The sequence below is a fragment of the Dendrobium catenatum genome, unplaced genomic scaffold (assembly GCF_001605985.2).
Source record: "Dendrobium catenatum unplaced genomic scaffold, ASM160598v2 fragScaff_scaffold_1250, whole genome shotgun sequence".
Taxonomy (NCBI): domain Eukaryota; kingdom Viridiplantae; phylum Streptophyta; class Magnoliopsida; order Asparagales; family Orchidaceae; genus Dendrobium; species Dendrobium catenatum.
In genome coordinates this window covers 105,844-126,394 of record NW_021319712.1, presented here as the reverse complement: position 1 = coordinate 126,394, position 20,551 = coordinate 105,844, and the positions used below count along the sequence as shown (strand labels likewise).

General features: G+C 35.0%; 1 protein-coding gene across 1 annotated transcript; it reads left to right on the top strand.

Moving 5' to 3' along the window:
• The first annotated feature begins 559 nt into the window (after nucleotides 1-559).
• LOC110110701 (alpha/beta hydrolase domain-containing protein WAV2-like) lies at nucleotides 560-20,216 on the top strand. Its single transcript, XM_020842297.2, has 7 exons — nucleotides 560-1,162; nucleotides 4,655-4,690; nucleotides 4,829-4,907; nucleotides 5,023-5,077; nucleotides 5,179-5,295; nucleotides 18,367-18,531; nucleotides 19,688-20,216. Exons 1-7 carry the CDS (start codon nucleotides 925-927, stop codon nucleotides 19,940-19,942), a joined length of 945 nt encoding a protein of 314 aa, XP_020697956.1. The 5' UTR covers nucleotides 560-924; the 3' UTR covers nucleotides 19,943-20,216.
• Nucleotides 20,217-20,551: the final 335 nt, after the last annotated feature.

Genomic DNA, 20,551 nt, shown 5'->3' with positions numbered 1-20,551 from the left:
GATGATCAGAACCAGTTTGTGCCTTCCTCCCTCTGGACGGCCATTGGAGTTGTTGTTTTCTGGTGTTTATCTGGCCTGGCTACCTCCGTGTTAGTTGCACCCTGCTTCTCCTTTTCACTTCTTCGATTGGCAACCAGGGAGGACATTTCTTGACGACCCTTCAGGCCTTGGACATTTGAGCTGCCTTGCGCTGATGATCTTTATGTCCATGTACTGGTTCTGTAATTTCTGAGTTATGTTGGTTTTTATTTCTTCATCTTTGAGCTTTTTTCTTTCCGTTTTGGATCGACTGATCTGTGTTGGTGATTTGGGATTCTGGTCAGGTTATGCCTGACTTTTACTTGTAATTTCCACAATTTTTGGTATATCTCAATATACGGGCAAAGCCCCAATTTTTCCCCAAAAAACAAGGTATGATATGAGATATAGTATTAAAATTTTAATTTTATATTAAAAAATTATTTTGAAAAATAGTAATACTTTCTCAAATGAAGCCCAAATAGTCCACTGTTGACTTTAGGCAATGGACGGTGCCGCCTAATTCGTCCACTGTCTCCTACAAAACGGGCTCACCAGGCGACGACCCATCTCTGCCACCTGCGACTATCGAGAATTAATCACTACTCTCATCACCATTTAATATTGGAACTGTCGAGTTCCGCTGCAAAGGCCAAGCTCGATATACTGAAAGATTGTTTTCTTTTCAATTTTAGGGACCACCGATGAGCAAACCGAAGCCCCTCTCAGCTTAAACTCGCCCGATGAAAGCGGCGGAGTCCACGAACCGCACGTGCAACCTGCCGGCGCTAGCTTGCCTCGCTCTCCGCTTACCCCCACCAACCATTCGACGAAATTCCGCACCGAGCAAAGGAAGGAAGCGGTCGCGGAATCTGAATATCTATCGAGAGAAGGGGGAATAGAGGTATGTTTTCGTACTTGAGCGCGCTTGTGTACCTGGTGGGAGTAGTAGCGGCGGCGGCTTTGGCTTTACTTGTGGCGTTCCAGGAGCGGCTGGTGTATGTTCCGGTGCTTCCGGGGCTAAGTAAGTCCTATGCCATCACCCCTGCTCGGCTACGGCTCGCCTATGAGGACGTCTGGCTTCACTCGGCCGATGGCGTTCGGCTTCATGCATGGTTCATCAAGATCTTTCCTGATTGCACAGGTTCGGCCTTCTGGCCCCAATTTCCTTTTACTCTCCGTAGTTGAGATATGGAAAGTCGGGATCTTTGATCTGGGTTGATTTCTTGTGGCCGTAGTGTGGTCTGTAGTGATTTGGTTTGATTTTGTGATCCAATTTCCCGTTGGCATTTCCTTTATAAGTTAGGGTTTTTGGCGTATGCTATTTTTTTCATAATTATTGTTATCATACGACATTTTCTTGCTCTGGCTTATTTTCTGTGGCTTGTTTTATTTCCTTTAAGGAAATATGAGACCTTTCATTATTAGAAGTTGAAGCTAATTGAGACCTTTTATACTGGTTTTGTGAACACTTTTTTGGTTTTCGCGTACTCATAATGACCGTGCTGCTGGCTAACTTGAAGATATGGTGGAGTGCTGCATGTGTTACTATTTGAAGACCCTAACTTGACCAGTTGCTAATTCGTTGCTTCTTCTATCTAATCGTTTTAGGATGTTGATGGTTATTAACTGCAAATGGTTGCTAACTAAGACTTTGTTTTGGACAGCTTTCTTATTCTTATTACTGCGTAAAGCACCTTTCTAGTATACTAGAAAGTTACTTTAAGAAGAAGTAAGAAAGCCATCCCAAATCCGTCCCAAACGAAGCCTAAGTTAAGTGCTTAGAGTTGCCAGTTAGAAATTCCATCTGATATCATTCATTAATCGATTATATGTAGAGTTTTCTATGTAGAAAAAACTCTGTTTTATCGGCCCTTGATTTGGTCATTTATCAATGAGAAAAACCATATTTGGATGTTCTTGGGGGCTTGGCATCCATGCTCTCGCCTAGCAAATGTCTGATGGCTTAGTGTTGAATTTATTGGGATTAGTTTGCAGTTTACGTGGAAGTTGATAATTTTTCTTTTTCTAACCAGGCTTAAACTAAGAAATTTAAGTGGTTTATGTCAGACACAGTTTTCTTATTTTGAATTATCTAAATGGATATTTCATTAAAGCTCCTTGCTTGCTACCTTTATGTTAAAGTTAGGTTTATTAATTCTCTGTTAGAAGCATTTATCCTTGTTTAACTCTTTGCTCTTCCCCATGCTCATATACTTTTACAAAATTAAATTCTTATCATTACAAATGCTTCCTCTTTTATTTTTTTAGATTATTTACACAATTTGATTTATTTTGAAGTCCCTTGGCATCATGCCACTTTATGTATGAGTGGCATGTTGCGTTTGGTGAGCCACTCAGTAAACACTATCTTGTGGGAATTTGACAATGAAAACTTTGAAAACCAAACATGTATTGGTATTTGTGTATAGAAATGAGTTAGTATTGTTTATGCACCTACATAAACACTAATCATTAAGTCCTAGTTAAAACATCTACTAGTATATTTTCATTAACAAGCATATATTACCAACATTACTTCTCAATATTACAAAATTAATTGTGATTCCTTTTCTATTGTAAACATATTATAATAAATTAATAATTAGCTAGTCTTCATTTGGAAGACTCGTGCCAAATGCAACTTTAGGTTTGCTTCATGTTTTAAATGTCAAATTGAGTAAGGTTAAGCCTTATGGATTACAGTCATGACTGGATCAATGGAATGGATTTAACCATTTAATCATTTTAACCTTTGGAGTTCGATCATGATGATGAAACGCTGAATCTCAGGGAAATATTGAAGATCATTATAAACATAACTCAATATTAATAATCACAGTTATAGAACACAAGTTAAAAAAAAATTGAACACATTGATTGATTCATTTATATGTGCATTGCATGTGTTTATGCATGTTAGAAACTCCATTTTGAAAAATGTTCTAGCATCTCTCTCTCTCTCTCTCTCTCTAGTCTAAAACTAATAATCGATGTTGGGTACATAAATTTTCACTCGGAATAACTTTACAATCTTTGCAATCTAAACGATTTGATTTTCTAATAAATCTACATTTAAGTATGATAAAGACTCTATGATGCACCGACACTTCTACTTAAAGAGGTATGTAGTGTCCGACATATATCAAATACGACACAGATTTGACACACCTCCGACACATGTCAGACATGCCGAAGATGTGTCCAATTAAAAAAATATTAAAAATAAATTAGAAAAGCATGTCTGACACATGTGTTTTAAATATTTTATGAAAATTTTTAAATATAATTTTTTGTACTTCAATTTTTTATTTATTATAAAAATAAAAATTAAATTCTGATATTCTTTTCATAGCCCCAAACCAATCTCCCATACTCAATATCTCATTCCCCAAACATTTCAATTTTCATTTATCTCTAGTAGTTAATTACTAGGGTTTCACAACAAATCAAGATGTCATCTCTCCAACGTTGTCACAACATCAATGTTTTAAAATCATCTCAACATTAAAGTCTGATGCTATTTTGACATTGACTGTTGATGCCAACAAGTTCTACAACTCACAATCATACCCTTGTGCCATCTCTTTATCTCATCTTTGTTCAACATTATCTCAACATTGATGATTGACGTCATCTCGACATCGAGGGCCAACACTATCTCAATATCATTGCCTAATGCCCATTGCGCAACATCAACGCTCGACTCTCGACAATTGTCATTTTCCCTATCCCTCTCGATACATATCATGACATCCACGCCCGACTTTTGACATCCTAATATTAATCATTTAAACACATATTTTAGTTAAATGTGTTATTATTTCTCAATTGTTCTTAATATTCGGTTTATTCAATTTCTATACACTATCTTTAAGATATAAATTTTATAATACCATGTCCAACCAGTGTCCATGTCCTATATTTTCAATAATTGATGTCCCGTGTTTCTGTCGTGTTGTGTTCATGTCGTCATTTCGTGTATGTGCATCATAGTAAAGACTTATAGAATAGATAATTCTAGATTTTGCTATGATTACAAATTAGTTTATTTGTTTTGTTGACTTTTTTTTTATGAATTTGAGTATTTTGCAACAAAAGTCACTAGCAACTAAATTAATTGAGAACCGTAGGATAGATGCATCTTAAAAAGCAGGGCATATGGTGAAAACGATTATATCCTAGAGATAGTTGTAGCATCATCTATTCAAGCTAAGATAGTGAAAAATAGAATTAAGTGGACTGAGCATACACAACAGACGACTAATGCACTAATAAAGCAAATCTATGGAATTAATGTGAAAGGATTAGGAAGATAAAAAAGTAATCTAAATTGATATGATAACAACTTATTGAAAACTACATCAAAATTCTTTATTATCTCATTTATCTCTCAAGAAGAATGAAGAAGAAAAATTCATAAAGCTGACTCTAAATATTTCCATTGATGTCTACTTTTAGCATTTAAAGTTTTTTTCTTTCTTTTTAAATGAGAGAAACATGTAATTATGAAGAACATTTTTTACAATCTAGCCTTAATCTTTGACTGTATTTCAATTATTTCTCTTTCTTTTATGTTTTCAGTTGCATCCTGTTCATTTTATTACAATTTACGATGGTTCCATTGCTTGTGCAGGTCCTACTATTCTGTTTTTCCAAGAAAATGCTGGCAGTATCCTGCCAATTTTTCTTCTTCCATGTCTCTTTGACTGTGCAAGAGTGATAGTGTAAGAGAGGGATATTTAGTAATTCGTATTCCCCTTTGATTGCAGGGTGTTTTTGTTTTCTACCTTTATTCTTGTGCATTTAGATATTGCCCATCGTCTTGAATGTGTCCGCATAATGCTACAGAGGCTCCACTGCAATGTATTTTTATTATCTTACCGAGGGTATTGCTTCTCTTTGCTTTTATCTCCGTTTTTTTTATGGTTCTGTTAGTGGTTTCTTCTATCCTCATTACTGGGTTTGGTACTCATGGTCTTTTTTGACATGCCAACCATATAGATATGGAGCTAGCGATGGTGATCCATCTCAGCATGGCATTATCATGGATGCTCAGGTTTTGTTTTGAGCCTTGCAATTTTACAGTTTTGAAGCACGGAGCTTGGTTCTTTGACTTATGAACTCTGTTTTGTTTCGCTTTCTTCTGACCATCTCCAGGCAGCATTAGATCATCTCTTCCAAAGAAATGACATTGATACATCAAAAATAATTGTTTTTGGGAGATCACTTGGAGGCGCTGTGGGCTCAGCCCTTGCAAAAAATAATCCTGATAAGGTTTGTTCTCTAAAACTATTGTTCTTTAATCTCATTATCCTGAAAGATGACTTGAGAATTTAATATGGAAAAGTATAAAGACTACTTGATTGGTAGTATTATAAACGTTTATGCTATATTCGGCTCTTCTTATTTTAGCTTATTATGTGTTTGCTTGCTGTCTTGTCTTCAGGATTTCTGGGCTGCCAGAACCTCCAACATACCCATCAATGGTTGTTAATTCTGTATATTGGCAGGATAGTTTGTGTGTCAAGTATACTTGAATGTTCTTTGGCTTTCTTTTTGTTCGTCACTTGATCTGCATTTCTTGAAACTTAGCAAAAATCAAGTATGAAAATGTTATGTTGCACCGTTCCCATAGTAAGTGGTCTTGTGTATGTATGTGTTATGTTGATTTGATTTGGAAACATTGATGTACAAGCGACTCCGATCATGATTGAATGACTTACTGCATTTACATTTCATGTTTTTGAACTTTTTAGTCATTTGAGAAAAATTCTTTGCTTAACCTATATATAATAACACTTAATGCGTGCATGAGAGCTAATGAATGACATGAGAATTGCTTACCTATCTTGGATTACCCCTCCCACCCTTACATTCCTTATCTTTTAACCCCCTTGTTAGAGATCAAATTTTATATGATTAGAGTAAGAGATAGTGAGGCTAGGAGGTTAGTGGATTTGGCTAATTCTAGATAAGATGAGATGAAAATAAGTGTTGAAAGGAGGTAATGTCAATAAATAAAATAGGTGTTTGACTTTTCTTAGTCATCTTCAATTTAGGGATCCCCGAGGTCTATGGTTCCATTATATAATATGTATATTTTTGTAGAATACATTCTTCACTAAGAAGACACTCTCTTTCAACTTTTTCAGAGTTGTTTTCAAGTCTGAATTATAAATGAGTGCTCACACGAATGGTGACTCTTTTTGCTAGCTCAAATATTGCTGTCAAATCTGGATCTTTGGATGTGTTATTGCTTCAATGGTCACTTACAAGACTTGTGCGGCTTATGTTAAGAATATTCCTGTCGTTATTGGTGATACCTGTCTATTCATGTATGGCACGTCTTTATAAATGTTGAAGAAGTCATTGTCCATCCATACAACATTCTATGCGCCTTACCAGTTTCTATCTTGTCTAGCTTTTAATGTTTTAACTCCTGATTTGCATTGAATCAATTTCAGTGTTCCAAGCTGTGTAAGGAGGTTGGCCAGGTTGTGGGGCCAACTGACTTCTTTAAGCCATTCCATGAATGTTTGATTGGGAGCATTCTAGTCAGAAAGTCTCTTGAATTTTGCTCGTAAGTAGTTTGTCGAGAGTTCGTTTGGTTGTGTTCCTTGATATCTATCTGAAAGTATTCCACAAGTGTCCTCTCAAATTGTGCCATGCTGAGTGATGGAGTGGTCGAGCTATTTGGGTATTCTGAACAAGTAGAATCTTTTGGTCTATCTTACATGATTGATCTTCTGTCTTATTATACTATTCCTATGTCTCATGTGATGATAATTAGTTGATTTAATCATTTGAGATAACCTCTTAGAGAATGGGTTCCCTAGGTGTTCGACTCTATTCATTCCTCAAGATGGGAGCACAGTTTATCATACACATAATTCCCTTTCATTTTATACATGTTTCTTTGAGGAATTAGCTGTGTGAAATGGAGCAAAGTGATCTAAATGAATGATGACCTTTCAAAATCTCAATATAGAATATGTTTTGCAAAGCATGTTTGGGCTTATTGATATTGTTGTATGACACAACATTTTAATGCTATAATCATCCAATGCTATGATGCTTGTGGCCACATAGAATATTCATGTTTGTCCGTCAAGTGATATTTTATTCTGCATTGTCTTTTTGAGTTGGAGGTAGTGCTAGTTTATAATCAAATGTATATAGGAGGTAATATGAAAAATAAGCAATAGGGTTATGATCGCTAGTCTTTACAACTAGCTCCTTTCATTCTTCATGCTTATTTTTCTTGTTTCATTTGAAAAAATGGTTTGTTCTATTCTCTCCTAGATGAGAGAGTCCAAACTGACCATCTTTTCTACCACAAATGGACTCTTCTTCCCGTGAAGGGCTACAGTTTCATTAAGTGTTGTTATCACAACAACTATATATAGTTTTGTCTGTATCAATCTTTCAACATATGTGATGGTTTAGGACAATGATTTTGTTTTATAGCTTTGTGTTAAGCAATTTTTTTTTTCTTTTTTAGTTTCGTGAACTTCTTTGTAATTCCAATGCGGGTGTTCCAATGTTTGATTTGGTAGGATTGTCCATGTTAGTTTTTATATTACTTGCGGAGGTGGTGCTTCTTCACACCACGGGAAGAGAGGGATTGGTGGTATGATGGGGCGCATTTGTGGGTGAGGGAGAAATGCCTCTTTTGCTTGCATTATGGTTGGCCCAGGAGCTGTTCAATTGCTTGTGCATTAATGAAGGACATTATAGTCTTTTTCTTTTTTTGATCCATCTCAATTTCATGATTGGTTGGAGGTAGGTCGATGTTTCATCTATTTTTGTTGTCTTGTCCATAATACTTTGTCTTAGTTTTGTTGAAGTTCACCCTTTCGGCTCTTTCCTCTGGTCATGCTCTCTCTTACCCTTTCCTAGCCTCTTTTATTCAAGTCATCCTCGTCTAGCTTTATCATTCCTAGTTTTGTTTAATTAGGAAGTAGCTAGAGGCTTTGTTTATGAAAGTCATAATTTCTTGAGTTTGACGCATCTCTTTTTTCTCTATCTCATGCACCATTCTTTTCCTTTGTTTGCTTTCTATTTTTTTCTTGGTCTCATGCTTTCCCATCTCTTTCCTTTTTTGTTGAGATCAGAACTTGGTCGGTGTGCAGAGTTGTATCTCATGTGGAATTCTCTCTTGTTAGTATATAGGTTGAGGTCGGTTCAGGTCCGGGAAGACTTTTGAATAGGACTTTCAAGTTGGGGCTCCTTGCTTGGCAAAGTTTTTATGGTATTGGTCAGAGAGATCCTGGAAGCTCTTATCCTTTTTAGTTTGGAATCAATTTCAGATTTAAGCTGGTTGAAGTGTCCTTCTAACTCCTTTGTACTCTTTTTAGATTTTGTAATATCTTTCAAAATCAGAAGAGGCACTATGTGATAAAAAATTCTTTGATTATTAAAAAAAAAGTTTCTTATGCAATGTGTCTTTTCTAGTTATTGCTTCAATGAACCCAACTTTTTTATAAGTTTGAATTTTTATGGCCTAGAGACTTGGACTTGATAAAAGTTTTTGAAACCTAAGGGATATGTTTTGTTGGATGCGCTAAATTTTGAGGCATGGAAGCTCTTTTGATGCTTAAAGGCTATTCCCGGTCTTTAGGATTGACATTAAGTTTTTGAGGCTCAAAGGCTATGCATAATTGTTTGGAAGTTGCGCCTATTCTTATGTATGAAAGATTATGCTTGGTCGCCTTATGGTGTCTCAAAATATTTGTTTTCATTAGAACTTCTAAGTTTTGGAAGCTTTGTGAAGTTTTTGAGAGATTGTGATGAGCTTTTGAGGCTTGGAGGCTATGCTTGGTCACCTGAAGGTGGTTTGAAGGCATTATTCTTATAGAAGCGTTTATGTCTCGAGGGCTATGCTAGATCATTAGGAGACTGCACTAATTTTTGAGGCTCAAAGGCTATGCTTAGCCTTCTCAAGGTGATTAAAAGGCTTTGTTTCAACTAGACTTCTAAGGCGTAAAGGATTTGCTTGGTCATTAGGGGGTTGTTAAGCTTTTGGGGCCTAGAAATTATGCTTAACTATTTGAGGGTTGCATAAAGACTTTATTTGGAATGATGTTTTTAAGGCTTGGGGGCTATGTCTAGTCATTATGTGGCTGCATTGAGCTTCTAAGGCTCTGAAGTTATGCTCAACCCTGTAAAGGTGGCTTAAAAGCTTTATTCCGATTAGAGTTCTTTAGGATTGAAAGCTGTGCTCAATCTTTAAGAGGTTGCATTGAGCTTTAAGGCAGGATTGGAATTATGCTTTAGTTGCATTAAGGTGGCCCAAAAGACTTTTTTTTATAAGATATTTTGAGGCCTAAAGGCTATGCTCAATTGTTGAGAGGCTGTTCCAAAGCTTTTGATGCATAAATGCTATGTTTGGGCGTACACAGTTTGTGTTTAGTTTTGTGTCATTTTAGTGATTCTCTATCGTGGATTTCTTACAATTTAGAATTTTATATAATAATTGATTAGAAGGATTTTTTAAGACGCATTAAAATCCTCAACAAAATTTATTAAAAAGTAAGACATGTTAACCCAAATGTTTGCAAAATGGAAGAGAAATTTTGGATTTGGGTTTGAACAAAATTTTCCTATTTCAGTGAAATAGGGTTACATCAAGGATCAACATTAAGCTCATATCTTTTTGCTTTAGTCATGGATGTTCTCAGTAGACAATTGCAAGAGGTTGTACCCTGCTGTATTTTTTTTGCTGATGATATTCTTCTTGTTGATATGACTAGAGAGGGAGTTGAAGGTAAACTTGAATTATGGAGGTCAGCCTTAGAGTCTAAAGGCTTTTGTTTGAGTAGATATAAAACGAAATATATTGAGTATAACTTTAGTAATAATAGATCTAGTGGGGGATTGTGACTTTGGGCTATCAAGTCATTAATTTGAGTATTCCTTTTAGACATCTTGGGTCTATTGTCCAGAGAGATGGTGAAATAGATGAAAATATTATTAGTAGAATTTAAGTGGGATGGTTGAAGTGGAGGAATGCTTCTTTAATTAGTCAATTTTAAATCTTTTAAATATTTATGTTAATTAATTAATTGAGCAAACAATTTAATTAATAACTAAATATTTTTAAAATACATTAAAATTCAAGTTAGCGAGCTGAACAATTAATATAAAATTATAATTTAACTTTTATTAAAAATTCATTTAATTAATTAAAGAAATTAAATCAAATAAAGAGCATAAAATGAATGTTTCCACTATCTAACCTAAGTACAAGTTACCAACTCTTAAACAAATAACTCTCAAAACAAACTCTCATACAAATAACTCTCCAAACAAACTCTCAAACTCACAACTCTCTAAGCTACCTGTGAATTTAATTAATATAAAGATTTGAATTGATTAATTAAAAGATTTTAATTTAAATTAAATTAGAGCTTAGATTTTAAATTGAATTTACAATTAATTAAAGTTTTAATTAGATTTTAAATTAATTAATTGTTCAATTAAAATTTTAATTTAAAATTGAATTTTAATTTTAATTTTAATTTAAAATTGAATTTTAATTTTCAATTTAAAATTAGTTAATTAATTGAATTAATTAATCATTTAGTTAATTAAATTCGAATTTTAATTTTATTAATAGGTTCATCAATTTATTAATTAGAAATTAAAATTTTAATTTTAATTAGTTTCATCAAATTTTAAGTTTTAATTAATTCAATTAATGTTTAATTAATAAAAATTCTCCAATTTGGCGGTCTCTCAGCGTAATTTTTGCAGCCTCCCAGCGTCCCCTCTCCATAAGGGGAGGTTAGGGAGGGCACTTTCCCTTTCTAGTCCGCTCGGTCAGATCAAATTGACGGCGAGGGCTTTGGGGGAATGAATCGACCTCGGTATTTGTCTTCGAGTCTTCCAATTAAGCTATTGCGGTATCTGTTTAAAATTTGACATTTCTCTGGCATTTCAGTAGCCTTCCGATGCCCCTCCCTATGAGGGGAGGTTAGGGAGGGCACTCACCATTTTAATCCTCTTGACTAGATCAGATCGATGACCGAGGGCTTCAGGGCACATATCAACCTCGAAATACGTCTCCAACTTTCCGATATTGTGATTATGGCGTCTGATTTTTTTTCTTTGTTAATTTTATTGGTGTTATTACCATATTATTATTATTATTTCATAATAATAATAACCCTTTTGCTTAATATTTCACACAAGAGGGCTAATGTATGTGCTGCTAGGGAGCAAGAACTGAACAGAACAATGAGTCAAGCGGATTGCAGGGCCCATTCGCGTGAGGGCTTTGTAGGGCATTGCTTGTTCGGTCGGCGAGGCTACAATTGGGCTCAAGCGCCAAATTGACGTTAGGCTAATTTTGCGCGTGGGAGAAGGCAACATTAGGATCCTAGGTGGAGTCAAGTTCGGATGTGCGGTCAGTTTCACATGGAGGAGGCGTACTTGGATACGTTGGGTTTGGATCAGACAACGACAACTCGTTTGGGCATGGGCTGTGCGCAAATGGAGATGGAGCGGGAGTTGGATAGGTTAGCGAAAAGCACAAGAGATCCGACCGTGTAAACGAGGTCGAGCGCCAATACAAAAGGGGCGTCCATGTGTGGCTGGAAGCCGGATTCACGTTAGAAATCAGGAGGCACAAGAGGTTTTTCTAGAAGTCAGGTAAGTTCGTGTGAGAAGAAGTAGATGGGCGGTAGGCGAATTTGAGAGGTATCACAAGCAGGTGCTGAACTTGAACGAGAGGTCGGGATTTGGACAAGATCGTCAAAGCGAGAGGAAACCAGAATTCTGATTGCAAGTAAGCGCGTAAATTTTGTTCGTCCTTCGTTCCTTTTACACGACTAAGGAAGAAAAGAACGTGGGGAAGAGGCGACATGCGTGAGAACGACGTGCTTTTCATCTCTTTTTTTATTTGCTTAAATTTAATTTAAATATTTTTTATTAAATTTCAACACGGTTCAACTTGAAATTATTTTGATTGAGTCAAACTCAAATTGAAATTTTCTTGAACTCTACCTGATGTTAACCTTAATCGAGAGTGTCTCTTTTGCCTCGTTTTTGTTCTCCATTGGCCTGGCTCTTTCGCATGGATTGTGGTAACAGATCTTTCTATGATAGTAAATTAGAGGAATTCTAGTGGGATAAGTGCTTCTATTTCATAAACAAAAGTGTAATATATTTCACCTGTGACTGTAGATGGGGCTGGGAGGACCAAGGAATTGCAACCAAATCGTTGGCTTATAGATCTCACTTTTTATCAAGATGCTTTTTAATGTGCTTAGGATCATTATATTGACTACTTTAACCTTCTCATTCATTGTGGATGGTTGTACAAGATGAACTTGAGTTTGGCCTTATTCTTTTCTTTGACTGCAATCCGTTTGGTGTTTGTTATCTTAAGATTGTTGTCTATTATTTTGGCGAATGGAAGCCTATGATCAGAGGAGTTGCTCTTATGGAACTTCATGACTTTTAAGGTTGATTCTCTTTCAGTGGCAAGCCATCACAATTTGGTGAACTAATCCATTAAGATGAATAAGAACTTTTCCCTTCATTATGTCTAGGGGAGGTGATCAATGAAGTCGACACCGCAAACCATTAAAAACCATAGACTAGTACTTGGATTCAATTATTGGCTTGGTTGTTGAATTACCTTCACAACTTTTGTACCTTGAATGAGCACATTCGTATCATATTGGAGTACGGTTAATAGCATCCGTGCAAAGTATCTTTTGTTGCCAATATAGGTCATATTGAATGTCTTCTACGTTTGCTGATATGTCCCTCCTTCAGGATATCTTTGTATTGATATAATTGGAGGCACCTGTAGTTAATGCTAGAGTAGGATTTTTGATAGAGGCCCCCCATTCGAACCGGTATTGGAGAACTAAGCTAGTAGGGATGATAGATCGAATCATGGATCTTTAGATGTTTCAGTATCTTAATATTCATTTATGGGATGCATCTCCTTATGCTGGGGATGTTCTTGTAATCCTTGGCTGTACTTGCTTTTGCATGCACGATGTATGTCCTCTTAAGTGTAGGTGAAGTAATTTGGTCCATCCGAAGGCTTCCCATGTGTCCTGAAGTAATCTTTCTTGTTTAGCTTTTGGCACTTCAACTTTGGATCTACATTTAAGCTGGGTTAAATCTTTCAAGTTGTAAGGTGTTTAGCTGGGTTCTGGGATTAGCAAGCTTCATCTTCAAGGCATTTCTTGGGTGTTCTTTTGGGAGCATTCCAATTTAAAAGTATCTCAAGATTCCCAGAAAAATCCTAAAATAGCCCCAAATTATTTATGTATTGCCAATTTAGTCCCATAGTATGATCTTGTTCCAATTTAGTCTATTGATTATACAAAATTGATCCAAAATTGTCTCTCGTATTATAATTATGATATAAAATAGATCCCAATTTAGTCCCTCGACTTTACAAATTTAACCTCACTTTAGTCCTAAAGGGATCTTTCTAGATCAATTTTGTATAGTCAAGGGACTAAATTGGAGCAATGTTATTCTCTGAGACTAAAATGGTCATTTATTAATAGTCGGAGGACTATTTTAAAAATTAACACCAAGATTATAGATGAAAGCAGTTCTTTGGGAGTTCTCTTGAAATTGTTTCTTGGGATTTAGTTCAAAAGTGGTGCCAATTGGGCTGGTCCTTTTTTTCTGTCATCTGACTAAGGCTTCGTTTGGGACGGCTTTCTTAGTGCTTCTAAAAGCCGCTTTCTAGTACAAAAATTAAAATTTTTGTACTAGAAAACGGCTTTTAGAAGCATCAAAAAAGCAGTCCCAAACGAAGCCTAAATCCCATGGCATTTTATTCTTATGTTTCATGCCTGATCTAAACTTAGTTTGCTTAGTTAGATAAGAAACCTTTCAACGATTGGATTTTCCAGGTAGTCAAGTCTAATCATTCCAGGAGATGGGGGGTGGACTTCTTGATAGCGCCTCCCAGTCGAGTAATCTTCCTCTCATCTTTTAATTTTTTCACTCCTTCCCTTTTCTCTTTCATTTGCACCAAGCCTATTTCGCAGGCTTTTCTCTTATTTCCTTTATTCTCACAACAATCAAGCTAAATTTTCACTACTGGTTAAACCTCTACTTTCTTTCCATCTTCCAAAAGCTGACCATAATAGATTACTCGGCCAGCATTGAGAGATGATGAACGACTGCTAACCACACTCTATGATGATGACATACAATCGATTTCATAATGGAGGTCTAGCAACGATGGAGTTTTACCTTCCTGATGGCTCATTCCTCCCCACCTATTGCCATAAAGTGGTTTGCTTGATAAGGCTATGGCATTTGATGAATTGTTGAATAAAGTTTTGTACCTTGCCTTATTTGTGCGTTCTTGCCAGAGTGCTCTTATTATTATTGAGTGTTGCAACTGGCCACACGTAAGCTCAACTCTTGCACCCACTGCTTATGTTGTTGTTCCATTCTGTTCACCTTATGCAATTGTTGAACATTGCCATTTGCCATCAGCTTGTGTAGGGCTGCAAACGAACCGAGCCGAGCCGAGTATGTGAGTGTTCATGTTTGTGTTCATTTAATATCAGCTTGTTCAAGTTTGGTTCATGTTTGTTCGAGCTTTATTGTTTGTGTTCATGTTTGGTTCATTTAAATTAATGAGTGTTCATGTTCGGTTCATATTCGTTCGTTTAGTGCTTATCGAGCTTGTTCGCGAACATATTTAACGATTTTTTTTTAACTATCAAACAAATACGTTCATGAACATATCTATGAACAAACATATTTATAATAAAAGCAATTGTTTATGTAACAAAGGGAATGATTATTTATATTTATTAATTTTATAATCAAATATTAATTAATTTTATCTAGCTTATTCATGAGTTCAAAATCGAACACGAATCAAGTTTAATGTCGAGCTTGTTCACGAACTTCAAATGATGTTGTTCGCGAACATAAATGAGTTGAACGCATTAGTGTTCAAGTTTGTTTGTTTAGCTAATTAAACGATCACAAACGAGCTTTAATCGAACCAAACAACTAGTAGCTAGTCGAACGTTTGGTTCGCTTGCAGCTCTAATCTTGTGTGCACTTTGTCATCTACCATCACCTCTTCCTCAACATTTAATGATTCCTTGATTGAGTTATTATTGCTATTTGTTGGGTCATTGATTGGGTTGTTTGCTAGATTTGAGCTTCGTTTCTTAATCCTTGATCATCTAGTTGTTTTCTGAATCCTTTGTTTGCCCAATGTTTAAAATTGCGTAATCGGGTATTGAGGTGTTTTTCGTTCGTGAGGCGAGGTGTAAGTCTCAAGGCAAGTAAGCCTCAAAATAAAAAAATATAGCTTAAACATAAAATGATAAATTTTGTATATAATAATGAGTAAATAATATATAAAACATAAAAATGCACATGATATGAAGTGAAATCAAAATATCCCAATAATAAAATAACATGAAATATAGTTCAACTCAAACTCCATCTTTCCCAAATCACAGTATTCTTTTCATTAACATATAACTCCAAAAATAAATAGCAATGACATATCACATAAGAACTCATAAGTCATCAGCACTGTCATCACTAAGGGGTTCTTCATTTGAATCATCGTTATGAGGAACTGCTCTCTCCCCTTCCTCTTCTCCTATAGAGTCCAATGTCTCTTAATCAGGTCCTTCTTCCTTAATACCAGTTATCTTCCTCTTCCCTAAATATTTTTGAACAATCTCAAAATAAATAATAGTGTAATGCATTAATAAAAGTCTAAGAAAATTATATTATTTATATACCTTTTTTTATTTATTCTTGAGTTGTGATGGATGTAGATGCTTTAAGACCATCAAAGAAATCAATATTTAAATCTTCATATTATAATTCAGACGGCATCACTTCAATTTCATCATATACAAATCACTCATCATCAAATGTCACATCCTCACAAAGCAAAGGATCTTTATCATCCATTAATTATTTTTTCTTTAAATTTCTATCTCTGAGTCTCCTATTGTACATAATATATACTAGTGAATTCATCCTCAATGTGGACAAACGATTTCTCCTCTTTGTATGTTCTTGGTTGTAGGTACTCCAATTTCTTTCACAGTCAGATGAAGAGCATGTAAAGCTCAAAATTTTCACAGCAAAATGCTGCAATTCTGGAGTCTGATCTCAAAATTGAATCCACCGCTCAACTAATATTTATATAAGAGAGTTTAATTAGTGTAAAAAAAATAACTTTTAAATAAATGTTTAAAACATTAAATCAAATTACCTGGAGATCGTTTGACAATTGTGTTCTTTGCTTGTTGTAATCCAAAAAAGCCTTCTTTGTTCTTAAAAGATACCAATTGCATGTCAGCATTTGATCTTTCAGTTGCATCACTTATTAGCCGATCCATGCAATGATACAATCCTAACTTTATTTCAGGATTTGTAGACTTGTTCTCTGCATATTGATACTGAGGTTTTAGGTAATAACCAGCTGCATGCAAGTGGCAGTGAAGTTGTCCATCTATCATCAATAATATTCTAAATTTCCCTAAAGCTACCCTCTTCACATCCTAAGTTGGAGGCAAACATTTCTTTGGCTTCATCTATGGCATTGTAGATGAAACCCATTGCAAGCTTCTTTTCAGCATTCAATATCCTTAAAATTTGAACCAAAGGTCTAATGGTTGTAATGGCATATAAAATACTTTGTGAAAATCTATCATTTAAAATATTCTTTCTAATCTCTTTTCCCTCAGCCTTCTTTGCCCAAGCACAACTCAACCACTGTGTAGATGTGAACATAGCATCTAAAGGTTTTCTAGCATCCAGCAACCACTGTGTAGATTTTTTAGTGTGATTTGAACACATTTGATATGACATTTGCTCTTTGTTAGCTTTGGTCAAACTTACTTTGGACATGGAAAATTGGTTGAGATGATGGATGAGTGACTACAAGTGTAAGTGGTTAATTATTGTTTAATTTTTAAATTCACACATTTTTGTTTCCTTTTATATTTTTAGAAGGGGCACTGGATTTGCAAGGAGCTATCTAATAGGAAACACTTGAAGATTTCAAGTAAATCCTATCAAGTGAGTGAAAACAGCAAAAAATCTACATGATTCCAATGGAAAACCAATGAAAAACATTAATTTTATTGCAAGAAAACAAACTACATAAGAAAATAACAAGATACAATTGATCGTCTATTCGAGAGGAGGATCGATCTCTCCCAAATCTCTAGACGCCACTAGAGCCCAAAGAAAACCTACGAGATCTCAAATTTTAGCCAAATTCAAGATGTCATAATCCAAGGAAAACAAACAATTTAGTACATACAAATCAAAAGGAAATCCCTAAACAAACCCTACATTCAAATTTCTCTCCTAACTCCCTAAAAAATCCTTCCTAAACAGCTTACGCATGCCCGGGCGTGCGTTCGACACATACAGGAGGCGGAAATGTCCGCCTCTTTTTGCGTAAGCCGGTTTCGTCGGACCGGCTGGACCAGTCTAACAATACTCCCCTCCCAAAGATCCGCCTTTATTGATTTTAACACTAATGCAAATATTTATATATAGGAAAATTCAAGAGATAACATGAAAATGATAATGGGAAATAAAGAGGAGTATATTTCCTCTATTCAGGATATTCTACAATGATAATGAAAAAATAGTAAATACTCGTGTTTTTCTAATATGGGAAAATTCTATATGATGACAATGATCTTGTCTACTTTATTGTTACTACTCATCTTATGATTTATTCCATAAATTTTAGTCCTGCTTCCTTTGCACAATTCAATAAATTTTTTTACTATGTATTTGGCTGAATGTGGTGACTCTTTACTCATTCTAGTTAACTTTGCAATTACAATAATTCAATTATGATCCTTGGTATTATTTCATCCTACAAAATTATCATTGTTCTCTCTCTCTCTCTCTCTCTCTCTCTCTCTCTCATTTTCTTTTTCCTACCAAATGAGAACATGAGGAATTCTTCTCTCTTTTTGACAGATTCTTCTTGGCATGTTACTGTATGCCGCCATGTCATTAGGTTTCTTATAGTAAACTACTTTTGCAACCATCAGTGAACTTTACGTTTGCGTTACTTTTTTCTTTATATTGCTGTAAGGGAACTTATTATATCACTAATTGTAAGGTGTTTTCTTCTTTATGTTGCTAGTAATCGGCTTTCTTTTATTCTTATCCTTCTTAGTTTTTATGAGTAAAAATTATGGCGTAGTTCCTAGAACTATATTGGATGAAGCTGGATTTGGATTAGTGGTTAAATTATTTTGTATTATTCTAATAACTACAGCAAACAATATTTCAAGCCTTTAGGTCTATAGATTGGTGAAATATGGTCATACTGAATTTCAGGTTTCAGCTCTTATATTGGAGAATACTTTTACTTCTATCCTGGATATGGCTGGAGTTCTGTTGCCGATCCTCAAGTGGTTTATTGGTGGCGGTGGATCAAAAGGCCCAAAAGTTCTCAACTTCCTTGTACGCTCACCATGGAGTACCATCGACATTATCGGGCAGGTGAGCCTTCGAGTTTCTTAGGAACTTGTTTTACAATTATGGATCATTGACATTCAAAGGTGACTGATCAATTTTACTTCGAAAGAAAGTTCAAAAATATCAGAATAGGAAACTTAAACTTTAAATTGGCTATTTACGTAGCGCAGATCTGTGTTTATTATAAGCCTGGAAGAGGCTAGGCAATTTTCTTCATTATAATCAAGAAGTAACATATTTGAATACTCTGAAAACGCCCTGGTAAATTATGTTGTAGTACATTAACTTGAACTTCAAGCATAAGGTAAGGTATATTTATGTTGTTTGGGACTGCTTTTTTATTGTTTCTTGAAGGAGTTTTTTAGTATAAAAATTAAAATTTTTGTACAAAAAAGCTACTTCAAGAAGCAGTAAAAAAAGAGTCCCAAATGAAACCATAGTATAAAATCACTTCAAGTAGTGCTTTTTTTGAAACAGAATCCCAACCAAAATGATTGCTGCATCATTTTCAGATCACAGCTCAGCTGTTCTAGCTTTTTTCCTTTTTCAACGTTTCAGTTGGTAAACAATCTTTCAAAATGACGCTTAAATAACAATCCACAATATGTCAATATACATATATGAGCCATTATTCCTCCCAGATGTCTTGTTCTTGTGATTTCTTTCCTTTTTTAGAAAGCAAAACGATGATATAGATTTACCAACTTCTCAGGCTTCGTTTGAGACTGCTTTTTTCTTGCTTTCTAAATCATCTTTCTAGCACAAAATTTTTTTAATTTCAAATATTTGTACTAGAAAGCCGTTTTAAAAAACAGTACAAAAGCTGTCCCAAACGAAACCTCAATTTTCATGTTTACTCCCAAAAAAGATTTTGTTTTTTTTTAAATCACATTCTTCTCTTATTAAATTGCTCTAATTCTTACCAACTTGTTGGCAATATCTATTCATCTGCCTTAGTTCTATCCAAACTGTACCTCATCTTCAGGAGCTATTATTCTGTGTGGACACCGAACGGTTCTTCCGTCTGGTTTAAGCGCTCGGTACCGAGCGATATCGAGCGCGGTATATTTTTGGGGTGACATGGCGTATTTTTATTGGTCTCCGGACACCCTCCGGACTCCGCACAAAATAATAAATCCATCTTCAGGTGCTTTCTTACCGATCCATTGTTTACATACAGGTCAAGCAGCCGATTCTCTTCCTCTCTGGGCTGCAAGATGAGATGGTTCCTCCATCACACATGCAAATGCTTTATAAAAAAGCAGCTGAGAAGAATTCACGGTGTCTTTTCATTGATTTTCCTACTGGCATGCATATGGACACGTGGCTTTCAGGTGGCGACCGTTACTGGAGAACCATTCAACTATTCCTCGACCAATATGTTTCACAGGCTAAAGACACTGAAAGAAGAACATTTGAACGGAAAATTTCATGATGAAGAAGAGTGAAGATAGTGAAGGCTATTATTACAGTTTAGTACAATATCTTTTTTTTTTTTCTATCCTTAATTTTCTGCCATAATAAAACAGAAGTTCTGAGTTCTTACTGATTAACTCAACTTACTCATATTTAGAAATTAAATTTTAGGAACTAGAGTTTTAGAGTCCTTCCATATGGATAAAAATCCTATACCAATTCCCTGCAGAAATTACATGGGAAGGTTTCAAAACTGTATCTTGTTAATCTTTTTTATTGAAATTTGTATGTAAGTTCCTCCAAGATTAATAGGCTTCTTTTGGGACGACTTTTTTGTTACTTCTTAAAGCAGTTTTCTAGTATAGAAATTTTTGTACTAAAAAGCTGTTTTAAGAAACCATAATAAAGCCGTCTCAAACGAAGCCTAAGGTTAAGATTTTGTTTGAGACAAATTTTGTATTGTTTATTTTTCAGATCACAATCATAATTTTTGTTGTTATTTTTAAGAATTTTTTGTTCTAGGAAGTTACTTTTTATTGTAGCTTTCAATAAAATTATTTCCTTTATAGTAATTTTATAGTCAACTTTATAAAAAATTGCAACCATCTAAATAGGCGTTAAGACCTTT